We start from the raw sequence: 15,080 nt of genomic DNA, 5'->3' as shown, positions 1-15,080 counted from the left end.
TCTTTCTTTCTTTCTTTCTTTCTTTCTTTCTTTCTTTCTTTCTTTCTAAGTTTATTTTTGAGAGAGAGAGAGCAGGCATGTGCAGACAGCATGCAAGCAGGGGAGGGGCAGAGAGACAAGGGAGACCGAGGATCCAAAGCTGGCTCTGTGCTGACAGCCAAGAGCCCCATGTGGGGCTTGAACTCACAAACGGTGAGATCATGACTTGAGCCAAAGTCATACACTTAACTGACTGAGTCACCCTGGTGCTCCATACCTGTGAGTTTCAGTATCCATTGATAATCTTGCCTTAGATTGCAAATTTAAAATATGCCTTATCTGTCTCTACAGATTCCAGCACTGAGACCTAACATGTAGTGAATGCTTCCTATATATTAGTGACAGAGAGGTAATATTTTTGAGAGAATGGTAGAGTATAGGTTTTTATTGTAGAATCCTGAGAGGGTGAGTGATAGAGATATTCCTAAATTACTTGAGGAACCTGAGGGATTTAACAACAAAACAAAATAAGAGGTGATACCTGGGGGCGCCTGGGTGGCCCAGTAGGTTAAGCGTCTGACTCTTGATTTCAGCCTTAGGTCATGATCTCATGGATTGTGGGTACATGCCTCACATTAGTCTCTGCGCTGACAGCCTGGCGCCTGCTTAGGATTCTCTCTCTCCCTCTCTCTCTGCCCCTCCCCCACTCACACACATGCTTGGGTGCTCTCTCTCTCTCTCTCTCTCTCTCAAAATAAAGAAACTTAAAAAAATGAGGTGATATTAGGTGATCCCCCCAGAATTCTTTTATCCAAGAAATAGGTTACAAATACCATATGATTTCACTTGTGTGGAATTTAAGAAAGAAAGCAAGGGGCGCCTGGGTGGCGCAGTCGGTTAAGCGTCCGACTTCAGCCAGGTCACGATCTCGCGGTCCGTGAGTTCGAGCCCCATGTCAGGCTCTGGGCTGATGGCTCAGAGCCTGGAGCCTGTTTCCGATTCTGTGTCTCCCTCTCTTTCTGCCCCTCCCCCGTTCATGCTCTGTCTCTCTCTGTCCCAAAAATAAATAAACGTTGAAAAAAAAAATTTAAAGAAAGAAAGCAAACTAGCAAAGAGTGGGTGAAATGGAGAAAGACACAAACTAAAAAACAGACTCTTAACTGTAGAGAACAAACTGATAGTGACTAGAGGGGAGAGGGATGGGGGCTGGGTGAAATAGGTGATGGGGATTAAGGAGTACACTTGTGTTGAGCGCAGGGTAATGTATGAAAATGTTAAATCATTGTATTGTACACTTGAAACTAATATTACACTGTTCGTTGACTGGAATTTCAATAAAAACTTATAAAAAAGGTTATAGATGCCCAGCTTTTTGTGGAAATTAACAAGAAAATTCTAACATATGAGAATTCTAGGGACCTAGAATAGCCAAAGCAACATTGAAAAGGAATAAGTTGAAGGACATCTACCAGCAGATTTCAAGTCTTAACTGTAAAAGGTAGGTTAGCAGCGGGGTGGGGGGAATAGGTTAATGGCCCACACATACATGGTCAGTTGATTTTCAACCAAAGTGCTAAGGCAGTTCAATGAAGAAAAGATGATCTTTTCAACAAGTGATGCTTGAATAAGTGGATACGTACACACACAAAAACGAAAGTTTGACCCTTACCATGGGTACCACGTAAAAAATTGACAGAAAAAAAAGTCATAGACTGAAATGTACAGGCTAAAATTATAAAACTTTTAGAGGAAAAGGAAGAAACTCTTACTGACTTTGAGCTTGGCAGTGACTTCTTAAATAGGATGTTAAAAGATTATACCGTAGGGGCCCCTGGCTGGGTCAGTTGAAAAAGCATCTGACTCTTGATCTCAGGGTTGTGAATTCACGGCCCATCTTGGGTGTGGAGATTACTTAAAAATTAAAAAAAAAAAAAAAAAAAAAAAAAGTTTATACTAAAAAAGAATAAAAAAAAAATCAGTAAGTTTTACTTTATCATAATTCAATTTCTTTTCTTCAAGGTACATTGTTTAGAAAATGAAAAGACAACCCAGAAAATTCCCTCAAATTTTATTTGTCTGAAGAAATTTGTTTGAGAGAGAGCATGAGTGTAAGAGGGGCGGAGGAAGAGGGAGAGAGAATCTTAAACAGTCTCCACTCCCAGCTTGAGCAGGTCTTGGGGTTTAGATCTTACTACTGTGAGATCATGAGCTGAAATCAAGAGTCAGATGCTTAACTGACTGAGTCACTCATGCGCCCCTGAAAACATTTTTATTTGGCCTTCTTTTTTTTTTTTTTTTTTTTTTTAATTTAGTTTTTGAGAGAGAGCAATCAGGGGAGGGGCAGGGAGAGAGGGAGAGAGAGAATCTTAAGCAGACCACACTGCAAGCACAGAGCTCAGTGTGAGGCCCCGAACTCATGAAACTTGAGATCATTACCTGAGCCGAAATCAAGAGTTGGACAGTTAGCTACCTGAGCCACCCAGGTACCCCTGGCCTTCATTTTTGATGGATATTTTCAATGCCCACAAGGACTTTGGCTAATTGTTTTTCAGGCACTTTGAGAGATGTTCCCTTGTCACCTGATGTGCATAGTCTCCATTGAGAAATTTGCTCCATTTCTTGTCTTAGTTCCTTGTTATATAACATAAATCTTTTCTCACAACATCTTTTCTTACTCTGGCTGTTCTTATGATATTATCACTGATTTTTAGCAATTTGACTTTGCTGTCCTTTGCTGTGCTTGGTGTGTTTGTGTATGTGTGTACATGTGAGTGTTCATACCTGCTCAGGATTGTTTAAATTTCTTTGTGGGCTTACAGTTTTTATCAAATTTGGAAATTGTTCAGGATTTAGAATGCAACTTTCTGACCACCTTGTATGATCTCTGGGAATTAATTATTCAGCTTACAGTTTTCCGTTTGTTCTTTGCCCAACCTTATGGAGTATCCCTCTAGAAATGAGTGGTTTAGTATTTGCTAGAGACATGCTGATCACTTTGCGGATTTCTAGAGGTCTTTTTTGCTTGGCTCCCTAATCCTGAACTCATCTTCTACATATTCTGTTTGCTTTTAGCCTCTTCAAACACAGATCTCCATTTCCTCAACTCATAGTGCTGGATTCTTTGTTCCCTCTTCTTAACACCTTAGCAAGAAATTTGTGTCTGGGCCTAAGGAAATTACCTTGTTTGTTACTATTTTCTGGGGGATCATGGTCCTGTGTTGCATATTGTCCAGTGTTTGAAAATCACTTTTTCATATATTTTGTCTAGTTTTTAGTTGTTTACAGTAGGGTAAACAAGAATGGACCTTGTTAACCTGCATGGCTTAGAGCACAAGTACTGATGTTTAGAGAAATTTATAATCCACATTTTATAATATTTTAGTGTTACAAACTATTTCAGGGGGAAAATACAGATTTAGGTATAATAAGTTTCTATGAAGTTTAAAAGTGCTTTACCCATACACCCATGCATGCACACACATGCCAAGTTCATATATGTTTATGATGAATATTCTCTATATTACATGTTATCAACAGAATAAAAATTTTTAGGATGCCAGGGTAGGAAAACAGTGTTTACAAATTGTTCTTTGTTTTAAACATGATCTAAAGTCTTTTTATGATCATACAAATGATCCAGTATATTTAATTCACTCTGCTAAGGGTGGAATCTTAACTTTATTCCTAAAAAGCATCTATGATGATTCAGGTGCACCTCTAGGATTGGATACCATTGATCCAATAAAAACATTCCTTTATATATATATATATATATATATTTTTTTTTTTTTTTTTTAATCAGGCCCAGAGATGTGGTGAGTTTGCCAGGGTCCTAGATAATTAGCTAGTTGTGTGTAGACCTAATCCATTGGCTTTCTGTACTACTGCAGCTGGAAATGTTATAACTTAGGTCATTATTTATGTGAGTTTCTTAACATTTTTAGGACTTACAAGATTTAGTTATAGGTAACTCAGTGAATCAGAATACATATTAAACTAGAGGCAACTAAATATTATGTTCAGCATATTTTAATATATACACACACACATAATATATTTTATGTTTATTTATTTTGAGGGTGGGGGGGGACAAAGAGGGGAGAGAGAATCCCAAGCAGGCTCTATGATGTCATCGTGGAGTCCAATGCGGCACTCAAACCCTTGAACCGTGAGATCATGACGTGCATCTAAACTAACAGTTGGATGTTCAAATGACGGAGTCACCCAGGCACCCCAAATTCAGCATATTTTAATTCTAAATTTGATACATGGACATATTTAAAAAATACTTGTGAATATTTTGAAGAGATACTATTTTGTTTCATTGAATAATTTTACACATTTAGGAAGATGAACCACAGGAAGATGCTAAAGAATTGCAGCAGGGTAAACCGTATCATTGGAGAGACTGGTCAATCATTAGGGGAAGGGACTGCTTATATATATGGAGCGATGCAGCAGCCTTGGAATTATCTAACGGCAGTAATGGATGGTTCAGATTTATCTTGGACGGGAAACTTGCCACCATGTATTCAAGTGGTAGTCCTGAAGGTGGATCGGATAGTTCAGGTAATGTTTGTTTCAATTAAAATGTTTTACAAATTTCTGTAATTTTGATTTGTTTTTCTAATATTTTTGCTAGCATTGTCATAGAAATATGATCATTGATGATCATATGGCCAGTTTCTTTAATATCAACAAAGAAAAACTATTGTACCATGAAAGCATTTAAGAAATGCCTTTTTTTTTTGGTTTGAGACAAGCAGTAGCGTTGCGTCTACTTTTAATACCTCTAATCCTTTAGGTGAAGCTACCTCATATCATGTAATGATGAATTGTATATGTGTGTGTGATGCTGTCTCTAGTTGTATCTTTTTCCAAAAGCCTTATACTTCAAAAATTTTTAACTATAGGATTGCTTTTATGCCTGAACCTAAATACATCTAATGACTGAGAATACACTATAGAACAAAACTCTGCTAATGCACTTCTTTACATAAAATTGATATTCTCATTGGTAGTTTCCTTTTTTATAAAACAAGGATCATTTGAAAAGAATGAGGTTTTAAAATAATTATTTTGTTTTTATAGAAAGCAGAAGTGAATTCTTAGAGAAATTACAAAGAGCTCGAGGCCAAGTAAAGCCATCTACTTCAAGTCAACCTATACTGTCAGCACCAGGACCTACTAAACTCACTGTAGGGAATTGGTCACTAACATGTTTAAAAGAAGGAGAAATTGCTATTCATAACTCAGATGGTCAGCAAGCAACAATATTGAAAGAAGATTTACCTGGTTTTGTATTTGAATCTAATAGAGGAACCAAACATTCATTTACTGCAGAAACTTCTCTGGGTAAGTTACGTAGGAAATATAAAATATTTATAAGAATAAATGAGTGTGTTACATTGCATTAAAATAAATTCTTTGCAATGTCCTTTTTTTTCCTAAGGTTCAGAATTTGTGACTGGTTGGACTGGCAAAAGAGGCAGAAAACTGAAATCTAAATTAGAAAAAACAAAGCAAAAGGTATACTGTGAGATTTTCTTTTTCTTTCTTTTGTTTTTTTTATACTGACATGGTAAGGTTTCATTGGTATATTGTAAGCATTTAAAAACTTTGAACCGTATAAGTTACCCTAATCTAACATACTTTCAGTTTTTCTTTTTCTGTGCTTATTGTTTTATTTTCCACAATACATATACATTTGCTTATGATTTTTTTTAAATTTTTTTTTTCAACGTTTATTTATTTTTGGGACAGAGAGAGACAGAGCATGAACAGGGGAGGGGCAGAGAGAGAGAGAGAGACACAGAATCGGAAACAGGCTCCAGGCTCTGAGCCATCAGCCCAGAGCCCGATGCGGGGCTCGAACTCACGGACCGCGAGATCGTGACCTGGCTGAAGTCGGACGCTCAACCGACTGCGCCACCCAGGCGCCCCGCTTATGATTTTTATACACATGCTAAACACCAAAATTCAAACAGTGAAAATTAGTAAGACAATAAAATTTAAATGATTTGACTAATGTCTCACAAAAACTTTGAACTCGTGCTTTTTTTTTTTTTTAAGTTTATTTATTATTTCTGAGAGAGACAGAGAGAGAGAGCACAAGTGCACAAGCAGGGAAGAGGCAGAGAGGGAGACACAGAATCCAAAGCAGGCTCCAGGCTCTGAGTGGTCAGCACAGAGCTCATATGGGGCTCAAACTCACAAACTGCACGATCATGCCCTGAGCTGAAGTCAGATACCTAACTGACTGAGCCAACCATGCTCCCCTGAACTCATGCTTTAATTATTATTGATAGTAATGTTTTTAGTAATACAGTGGAATTGAAAATACATCACTAATATTTTACAATCCTGATAAAATTATTAGCTTTATGATAAAGCAACTTGAATGCCTGTTTCTAGATTCACATATTTTGATGCCTAGTTTAATGGCCCATCTTATATGAAATCATTCTTTTTTTGTTAATGTTTTTATTTATTTTTGAGAGAGAGGGAGGGGGGGAGTGAGGGAACGAGAGGGGGAGGGGCAGAGAGAGAGGGAGACACAGAATCTGAAGCAGGCTCCAGGCTCTGAGCTGTCAGCACAGTGCCTGATGTGGGGCTTGAACCCATGGGCTATGAGATCATGACCCGAGCCAAAGTATTATGCTCAACCAACTGAGCCACCCAGGCACCTCTGAAATAATTCTTTCAAAAAGATACAGGAGCAAATGTTTACTGACTCCACTTTCAAAATCACAGTACTAATTTTAAATTCTATCTATTAAATATGCGTTGTTTTTTGTTTGTTTGTTTGTTTGAGAGAGAAGGACTACAAGCTGAGAAGAGGGGCAGAAGGAGAAAGAGAGAAAGAATCCTAAGCAGGCTTAATGCTTAGTGCAGAGCTTGATGTGGGTCTCGATCCCACAACCCTGGGATCATGATCTGAGCTGAAATTAAGAGTCAGGCGCTCAACCAATTAAACCACCCAGGCATCCCAGAAATTTTTTCTAATTCAGGGTATCTTAAGGACAGTTGAGGAAGAAATTACTCAATTGGAGATAGCAATTAGATGCTAAAAGGAGTTTCAACTAAATGCAGTCCATTTTCATTATTCATGGTAGTTGTGTTAACTAAAGTTTCTGTGAATACTGAACCATTGCTCTTTGGGGAAATACAGGGTTAGGTTCCTATGAGGTCACATTTTTGTAACTGATGCATACATAACCTTGTTTTTTATGTGTCTTTCTGTTCAAAGACACCATAAGTGTATTACTTAAAAAAATTTTTTTTATGTTTATTCATTTTTGAGAGAGAGACAGAGCATGAGTGGAGGAGGGGCAGAGAGAGAGGGAGACACAGAATCCAAAGCAGGCTCCAGGCTCTGAGCTGTCAGCACAGAGCCCATCATGGGGCCTGAACTTGTGAACTGTGAGATTGTAACTTGAGCCGAAGTCAGGCGCTTAACTGACTGAGCCACCCAGGTGCCCCCGTGTCTTATTGATTTGTTAACACGGAACATGTGTTGAGTAGCACGGTCATGCCTGAATGAAGCTTACCTAACACACATATTTTCTCCATAAGGGACATGTTGTGCCTGGTGCTTAGGAACAGTGGACAGTACTTCAGGCACTATATTTGGTGGCCATTTTAAACAGTGAAGTCAACAAAACCACAAAAATGTGAAAAACATGCCCAAAATAGACTGTGGAAAAGATACTTGTTTATAGTATGAGGACTTAAGCAAGTATGACATTTGTTTACAGGTAGAGATGACCTTGTTTACCTCACCTAACAACATGCACGTGAGGCAGCTCCCAAGTTTTTGCTGCACTGTGTATGCCCACAAGTGACTGTGCACTGCTAGTATTGAATTGTTGATTACAAACACATTTTAGTGAGTAGTTGAATTCACAAAAATAGAATTCTCAAATAATAAGGATCAACAATAATTTTTTTAAAGTTTATTTATTTTGAGAGAGAAACAGACAGACAGACAACATGAGTTGGGGAGGAGCAGTGAGAGAGAGAAAGAGAAAGAAGCCCAAGCAGGCTCCATGCTGTGAACGCAGAGCCTAACTTGGGACTTGGTCTCACAAACAGTGAGATCATGACCTGAGTCAAAATCAAGAGTCTGACACTTATCTGACTGAGCCACGCAGGTGCCCCTCAACTGTAAATTTTTGTAAAGCTACCACTGAGCTGTCTCAGGAATTTCTTGCAATTCCTTATGGGTTACATTATCCAACCAAATCTAGACTCACAGGGTACTGAAATTTCACACTACAGAAGAAAAGTAAATCAAGAACATAGTCTGAGTCCTGTTTTCATTTTCTTGAAAAATAAGTAATTTTGACTCAGTTTCTTGTATTAGTAGTAAATCAAGGAATAGCCTCATTGACCATATGGCTATTCTTTTGGTATGAAAGTACGTATCAACTGATTTTAGGTAAAAATAATTTTAACTATTTTAATCTTCATTTTTATTTGTTAATACTGTTTTATAAAAGAGTAGTTTCTTAAATTTTGTCTACTAGTCAGAACTTATCTTCCTTTTAATTCTGAAAGGCACACCAAAATAGAATGAAAAAGTAATATTCATTTCAGGAGTGAAGTTTTTTCAATCACATTAGAGTTATGCTAGGTTAGTTTGTGATTTTAATGAAATTACATAAGTCCTAAATTTACATTATTTAAGCAATTTTTTAAAGTTTTATTAATTTTTTGAGAGAGAGAGCGCATGCAAGTGGGGGAGGGCAGAGAGCGAGTGGGAAACAGAATCCACAGCGGGCTCTGCACTGTCAATGTGGAGCCCAATATGGGGCTTGAATTCACAAACTATGAGATTACAACCTGAGCCAAAGTCAGACACCTAACCGACTGAGACACTGATATTCGCCCCTAAGCAAATATTTTTTTTTTTAATTTTTTTTTTTTCTTTCAACGTTTATTTATTTTTGGGACAGAGAGAGACAGAGCATGAACGGGGGAGGGGCAGAGAGAGAGGGAGACACAGAATCGGAAACAGGCTCCAGGCTCTGAGCCATCAGCCCAGAGCCTGACGCGGGGCTCGAACTCATGGTCCGCGAGATCGTGACCTGGCTGAAGTCGGACGCTTAACCGACTGCGCCACCCAGGCGCCCCTAAGCAAATATTTTTAAAGGCTCTTATGTACTGAATTTTATCAGACCCAAGCCTGGGACACAAATGGGTTCTTTCAGATAACATTAACTTAAATGAGAGATAACTAGTGCCCAAACCGATAATAGTCATTCTTCCTTATGATTAAGTATGCAAATAAAAGTGTCATATATATTTTGTGTGAATACTATAAATAGAAAAAAATTAAACCTAAAATACACCACAAAATGTTAAAAGGTTCAACTCTGAGGGAGCTCCTATTTACTAGATGGAAAGCTGCCTGATCCATGAATCATTGAATAAAAACCAGTTAGGTCTTTAAGTTTAAAAAAAATTAAGGGGGATGAGCTAAATGGATAAGGGGCATTAAGGAATCTATTTCTTTTTTTTTTTTTTTTTTTAATTTTTTTTTTCAACGTTTATTTATTTTTGGGACAGACAGAGACAGAGCATGAACGGGGGAGGGGCAGAGAGAGAGGGAGACAGAATCGGAAGCAGGCTCCAGGCTCTGAGCCATCAGCCCAGAGCCCGACGTGGGGCTCGAACTCACGGACCGCGAGATCGTGACCTGGCTGAAGTCGGACGTTTAACCGACTGCGCCACCCAGGCGCCCCAAGGAATCTATTTCTGAAATCATTGTTTCACTATATGCTAACTAACTTGGATGTAAATTAAAAAAATAAAATCATAAACAAAAATATTTAACAAGGTTTAACGTTGGTTGATTGAATTATAGGCATTTTAGTTTTTTGGGTTTGGCTTTTTTGGTTTTGTTTTTTTTGCTTATTTATATTTTCTATATGGTTCACCATAATCAGGCTAGTTTTATAAAAAAGAACAAAGTTAATTATTTACAGGTTGTTCAAATTGATTTAAGTGAAATAAGCTCCTCTTTGTTATATGACTATAAAGTTTAACCAAAAATTAAAATTGTGAGTTCTTTTATTTGATATTGCTTAAATCTAGTTATAGTACTTTTACAGCCATTAGAACCTTTGACATATATGATTAGAAGTAGTAACATTTTTTGGAGGTTGGTAATGGCACAAAAATCTTTTAAAAGTTGCACACATATAGGGAGATTAAAGGGAAACTTTGTTAAAACTGTTAATTGTAACAAAAATTCACATTTGCAATTTTCATTTGGTAGGTACGAACTATGGCTCGAGATTTATATGATGACCACTTCAAAGCTGTTGAAAGCATGCCTCGTGGAGTAGTGGTAACGCTCAGAAACATAGCAACTCAATTAGAGTCATCTTGGGAACTTCACACAAATAGACAAGTATGTTATTTAGCCTCTAGGTTTTATGGCACACATTGTTCTTTGTTTAGTTTTTCCCCTTTATCCTTTATATTCTAGGTATTGATTAGGGGTCAGCAAATTGTCACACATGGGCTAAATTTGGCCTGCCACCTGTTTTATATGGCTTTGTGAGCTAAGTATGGTTTCTACATTTTTAAATGGTTGAAAACAAATCATAAGAGTAGTATTTTCTGATACATGTAAATTATATAAAATAATGACTATATCCAAAAGCAGTTACATTGCTCACAGCCATGCTCACTCTTACATATTGTCTGTGAGTGCTTTGGTGGCTGCAGGGCAGAGTTCAATAGGTGTGACAGAGGCCAAATATCCTGTAAAGCCTGAAATATTTATAGTTGACCCTTAAAATGTTTTCTGACTGTCGTACAGATCATTTACATTAATAATTTGAACTTATTCTTGTTTAATATCTGACTTATTTGCTTGGCAGTTAATACTGTGATAAATTAGGTATATTACAACCTGTTTATTTTTTTGATTGTCTTCATTAAATTTTTTTTTCTTTTAGTGTATTGAGAGTGAGAACACTTGGAGAGATTTAATGAAGACAGCTTTAGAAAATCTAATTGTACTTTTGAAGGATGAAAACACAATTTCACCATATGAAATGTGCAGTAGTGGGTTGGTGCAAGCCCTTCTTACTGTTTTAAACAATGTAAGTTTACAAAGTAGCACAGAACAGACTATGTAGTTTAAAAAATTATTTGTAACTGCACTTTTGGCAAAGCAGTGTTTTGCAAGAAATATTTAAAAACCAAGTTAATAAATGTTATTTATAATTTCTCTAGCCTTTCCTTTGTTGTGTCATTAGTTTGAGCCAGTTGAATTTAGTAATTGAATCTTTTTAGATTTTTTAGTTTCCCACTTATAGTTTGTTCTAGGTTTTGTTTAACAAAACATGTACTTTGGCCTAAATTTTAGCATTATTCACTGCTCTGATTGCTTCTTAAAATGAAGTTACTCTGTAGATCTTCATAAGTACTTACATTATTTGCATAAAATTAGTTTATGAGCCATGACTGTTTAGGAAGTTACTCTGAATATTTGACAAGTATTTGTTATAACCTAATGTGTGTCTACAATTTAGTCTACCTTTAATATCTCTTTATTGTGATAATTTTTCTGTAACAAAACATACCATATATACTTATTATAACAAATTCTGACAAAAGTATAAAAAGTGAAAGTTGCCTTCTATTTCAATTCTATTTTCCACTTTAGTTTTTGCTCTTCTTTTAAAACATTTTTATTTATTTTGAGAGAGAGAATGCGAGAGATGAAGGGAGGGAAAGAGAGATCACCCCCCCCCGCCGCCCCAAGCAGGCCCCATGCTCTCAGTGCAGAGCCCAGCACAAGGCTCAATCTCATGAACTGCAAGACCATGGCCTGAGCCGAAATCAGGAGTCGGGTGCTCAATCAGCTGAGCCACCCAGGCACCCCTAGTTTTTGCTCTTAATCACTATATGTGGTATACAGTCTTAAAATTCACTTTAACTTCTGTAAGTTGTATATACCATTCATTAATTTTATTTATTAAAATTATATTGATTAAATTCACACACCACTTAGTAATATCTGTGAAATAATTGTTTTAATATACCAGTTAGTATTTTCTAATGCTAATTAAAGAATATAATATTGTAAAATATAAAATGTTCATTTGTTAGTAATCTGAAATCACCTTGCATACTACACTTTGGGAAAAGCTAATTTAGCAGTGTAATTGCTACCCCATTATATAACATTCAGGGAGGAAGAAAAATCTATTAGCTATTGCCTACTAATCATAAACTAAAAAGAATTTTAATTGAAAGAAAAATGATTTTACCAGATTATATTGATAATTTTGTAATAATACACAGTATTAGTATTCATCTTTGTAGTGTGTGTTTTTGATAAATTTTGGTAGCAGCCTGAAAACATTTTTTTGTGCCTTCTTTTTGGTTTTTTTTTTTTTTTTAGAGTGTGGATTTAGATATGAAACAAGATTGTAGTCAACTGGTAGAAAGAATAAACGTTTTTAAAACAGCCTTTAGTGAAAATGAAGATGATGAAAGGTAAATCACCAGTTTCTTTTTATTTGTTGTTTGCAGTGTTTGAAAGTTGGTATGCTTCTTTTTTAAAGTAGAGTCTAGTATATAGTGCTTATATACAAAACAGGAACTTTTAAATTTAATAAATAGTGTAGCTTTATATTTTAAGTGTATAATAATAGGAAAGATTTTTAAAGCATTTTTTAATCTTATGGAATAAAAGAAGAATTACATGTCTGCTATGAATGCAGCTGTGACTACTCAGTTTAATAAAATTACATGCCTCCTTGTATGTCTGAAATTAATGTAATGTCATCTACACATCTACTGTGTGTCATCTACACCTAAGTAAAAAGTTAAGAAATTAGATACCTCTTTACTATATAACTGAAAATTTGAACACTGATTAAGTATTTGATGATATTAAGTAATAATTGTTCATTCATTTTTAGGTGTGAGAATGAGTTTTGTTTTTTTAAGAATTCTTCCTTTGTAGAGATACATACTCAAAATATTTCTGTATGAAATATGTTCTCTGGCATTTTCTTCAAAATATATTGGATGGAGAGAAATGGGTGGGGAAATTGAAATCAGTTTGTTGAAGCTGGGTCTTGGGTTGATGAAGGTTCATTTTACTATTTACTTTTGAATGTGATTGAATTTTTAAAATAATAAATGAAATTCATTTCATTAATTTTAGGTACTATTTTAAATGAGTCACCTCGTTTTATGGGTGAATAGTAATTTATTGAAGCATTACAGCATTAAACATTTTAGCTCTTTAGAAATTATTGCTAATACTAAAATATACTTATCTCAATGGAAACATCTTTTCACATAAATTCCTTTAAGTAGTATTACTGAGTTAAAGATTGTAAATGATCTTTAAAGGTCCTTGATACAAATTGTTATTTTTCAGAAGCATTACACCAGTGTTGCCTTGCTAACAAATAATACCATTTTCCAAACTTTGCTGCTTTGTATATTTTTATATGTATCAAATACTAAATAATAAAATTGTTTAAACTTTAAAAAATAAATTGCATGTCTACCTTGAATGCAGTTGATAAGTCTTGTAAATGAAATATTTTATTATTTACTTGTTTATTGATTGTGACAGAGAGAGAGAGCATGCACATGCAAGCCAGGGAGGGACAGAGAGAGAGGGAAAGAGAATTCCAAGCAGGTTCCACACTCAGAGCAGAGCCCAGTGCAGGGGTTGATCTCATGACCCTGAGATCATGACCTGAGCCGAGATCAAGAGTCAGATGCTTGGGGCGCCTGGGTGGCCCGGTCGGTTAAAGCGTCCGACTTCAGCTCAGGTCATGATCTCACGGTCTGTGAGTTCGAGCCCCGCGTCGGGCTCTGTGCTGACAGCTCAGAGCCTAGAGCCTGTTTCAGATTCTGTGTCTCCCTCTCTCTCTGCCCCTCCCCTGTTCACGCTCTGTCTCTCTCTGTCTCAAAAATAAATAAACGTTAAAAAAATAAAAAATAAAAAATAAAAAGAGTCATATGCTTAACCAACTGAACCACCCAAGCGCCCTGAAATATTTTATTCTTAAATGAAGGAAATTGAGTTATGAGAGTATCTTTGCTTGCTTAGATTTAGTCTAATAGAAAATTAAACTTTTCTTTACACTCATAAAGAAACTAGGGGTCTACATGAGGTTGGTTACTGCAGTTTCTCTATGAACTTGGGTATGAAATTATATAAACACTCTCAACAATTTTTTTTCTTCATAGTCGACCAGCAGTTGCATTAATTCGGAAGTTAATAGCTGTACTTGAATCTATTGAACGTCTCCCTCTCCATTTGTATGATACACCTGGATCTACGTATAACCTGCAGGTAACCAGGAAAAGTGCAGGCACTATTATTGCTGAATACATTTAAGGGCAGTCTGTAATGATTCTGCTTACTCATTAAAGACTAACCCTAAAGCCACTTGATTGGTTTTTTTAATGACTCTTGAATTATTAATATTTCAATTTTTAATTTGATCAAATCACTATGGGTTTTCACTAAATGTTTATTGTAAATCATACTTGATCAGTGGTAAGTGGAAAAAGACTATCAGTGGAAAAGGCAGGAAATAAATGGGTCCTTTTGTTCTAGAATTAGAAGTTAAGTCCTTTCATTTCTATGTGTATCAGCAGATGAGAAAGTGTCAGAATAGTTCAAGGACAGTTTTTTTCCTGCTTTTTTTTTTTTTTTTTTTTTTTTTTTTTTTTTTTTAATGTCATTGGTTAAAGCCAGATGGCCTGCCTTAGCTATTATTGATTTTGTGGGAAATCTGTCAATGGGTTTTCTAAAACGTTTATTATTTTCCTAAATGTTTTTTGGTTGACATTCACATTCATTCATTCCTTTATTCTTTTCTTAGTATCTGGTATGCAGATATGAATAGACAGAAATTACATCTTCTGTAGGTTACTTTAGAATTCCTTAGCTGGTCATTTTGGCTCAATCTTGCCTTTATCCAACCTATCCTGCTTTGCACTGCATGGAATAGAAAGCTTTCTCTTTCAAATAAAGCCTTTAATAAGTAACTAAGAATCTGTATTTGCCAAGACAGTGTGTTCTAGGGCAAAAATCTTGCCATACC

The 15,080-nt window shown here is 36.0% G+C and overlaps 1 protein-coding gene across 6 annotated transcripts in view; it reads left to right on the top strand.

Moving 5' to 3' along the window:
- HECTD1 (HECT domain E3 ubiquitin protein ligase 1) overlaps positions 1–15,080 on the top strand; it is a 93,717-nt gene that overhangs the window by 41,534 nt on the left and 37,103 nt on the right. For all 6 annotated transcript variants that reach the window (XM_040476863.1, XM_040476861.1, XM_040476859.1 and 3 more), the window contains exons 13-19: positions 4,326–4,548; positions 5,071–5,334; positions 5,432–5,508; positions 10,262–10,396; positions 10,950–11,096; positions 12,404–12,498; positions 14,218–14,323. In XM_040476863.1, coding sequence (XP_040332797.1) covers positions 4,326–4,548; positions 5,071–5,334; positions 5,432–5,508; positions 10,262–10,396; positions 10,950–11,096; positions 12,404–12,498; positions 14,218–14,323 — 1,047 coding nt within the window. The remainder of the gene's footprint in view (positions 1–4,325; positions 4,549–5,070; positions 5,335–5,431; positions 5,509–10,261; positions 10,397–10,949; positions 11,097–12,403; positions 12,499–14,217; positions 14,324–15,080) is intronic.

This window comes from Herpailurus yagouaroundi, unplaced genomic scaffold (genome assembly GCF_014898765.1).
Source record: "Herpailurus yagouaroundi ecotype Mexico unplaced genomic scaffold, PumYag 141, whole genome shotgun sequence".
NCBI lineage: Eukaryota > Metazoa > Chordata > Mammalia > Carnivora > Felidae > Herpailurus > Herpailurus yagouaroundi.
The sequence above is the reverse complement of the archived record's forward strand: the minus strand, read 5'-3'. Positions and strand labels throughout refer to the sequence as shown.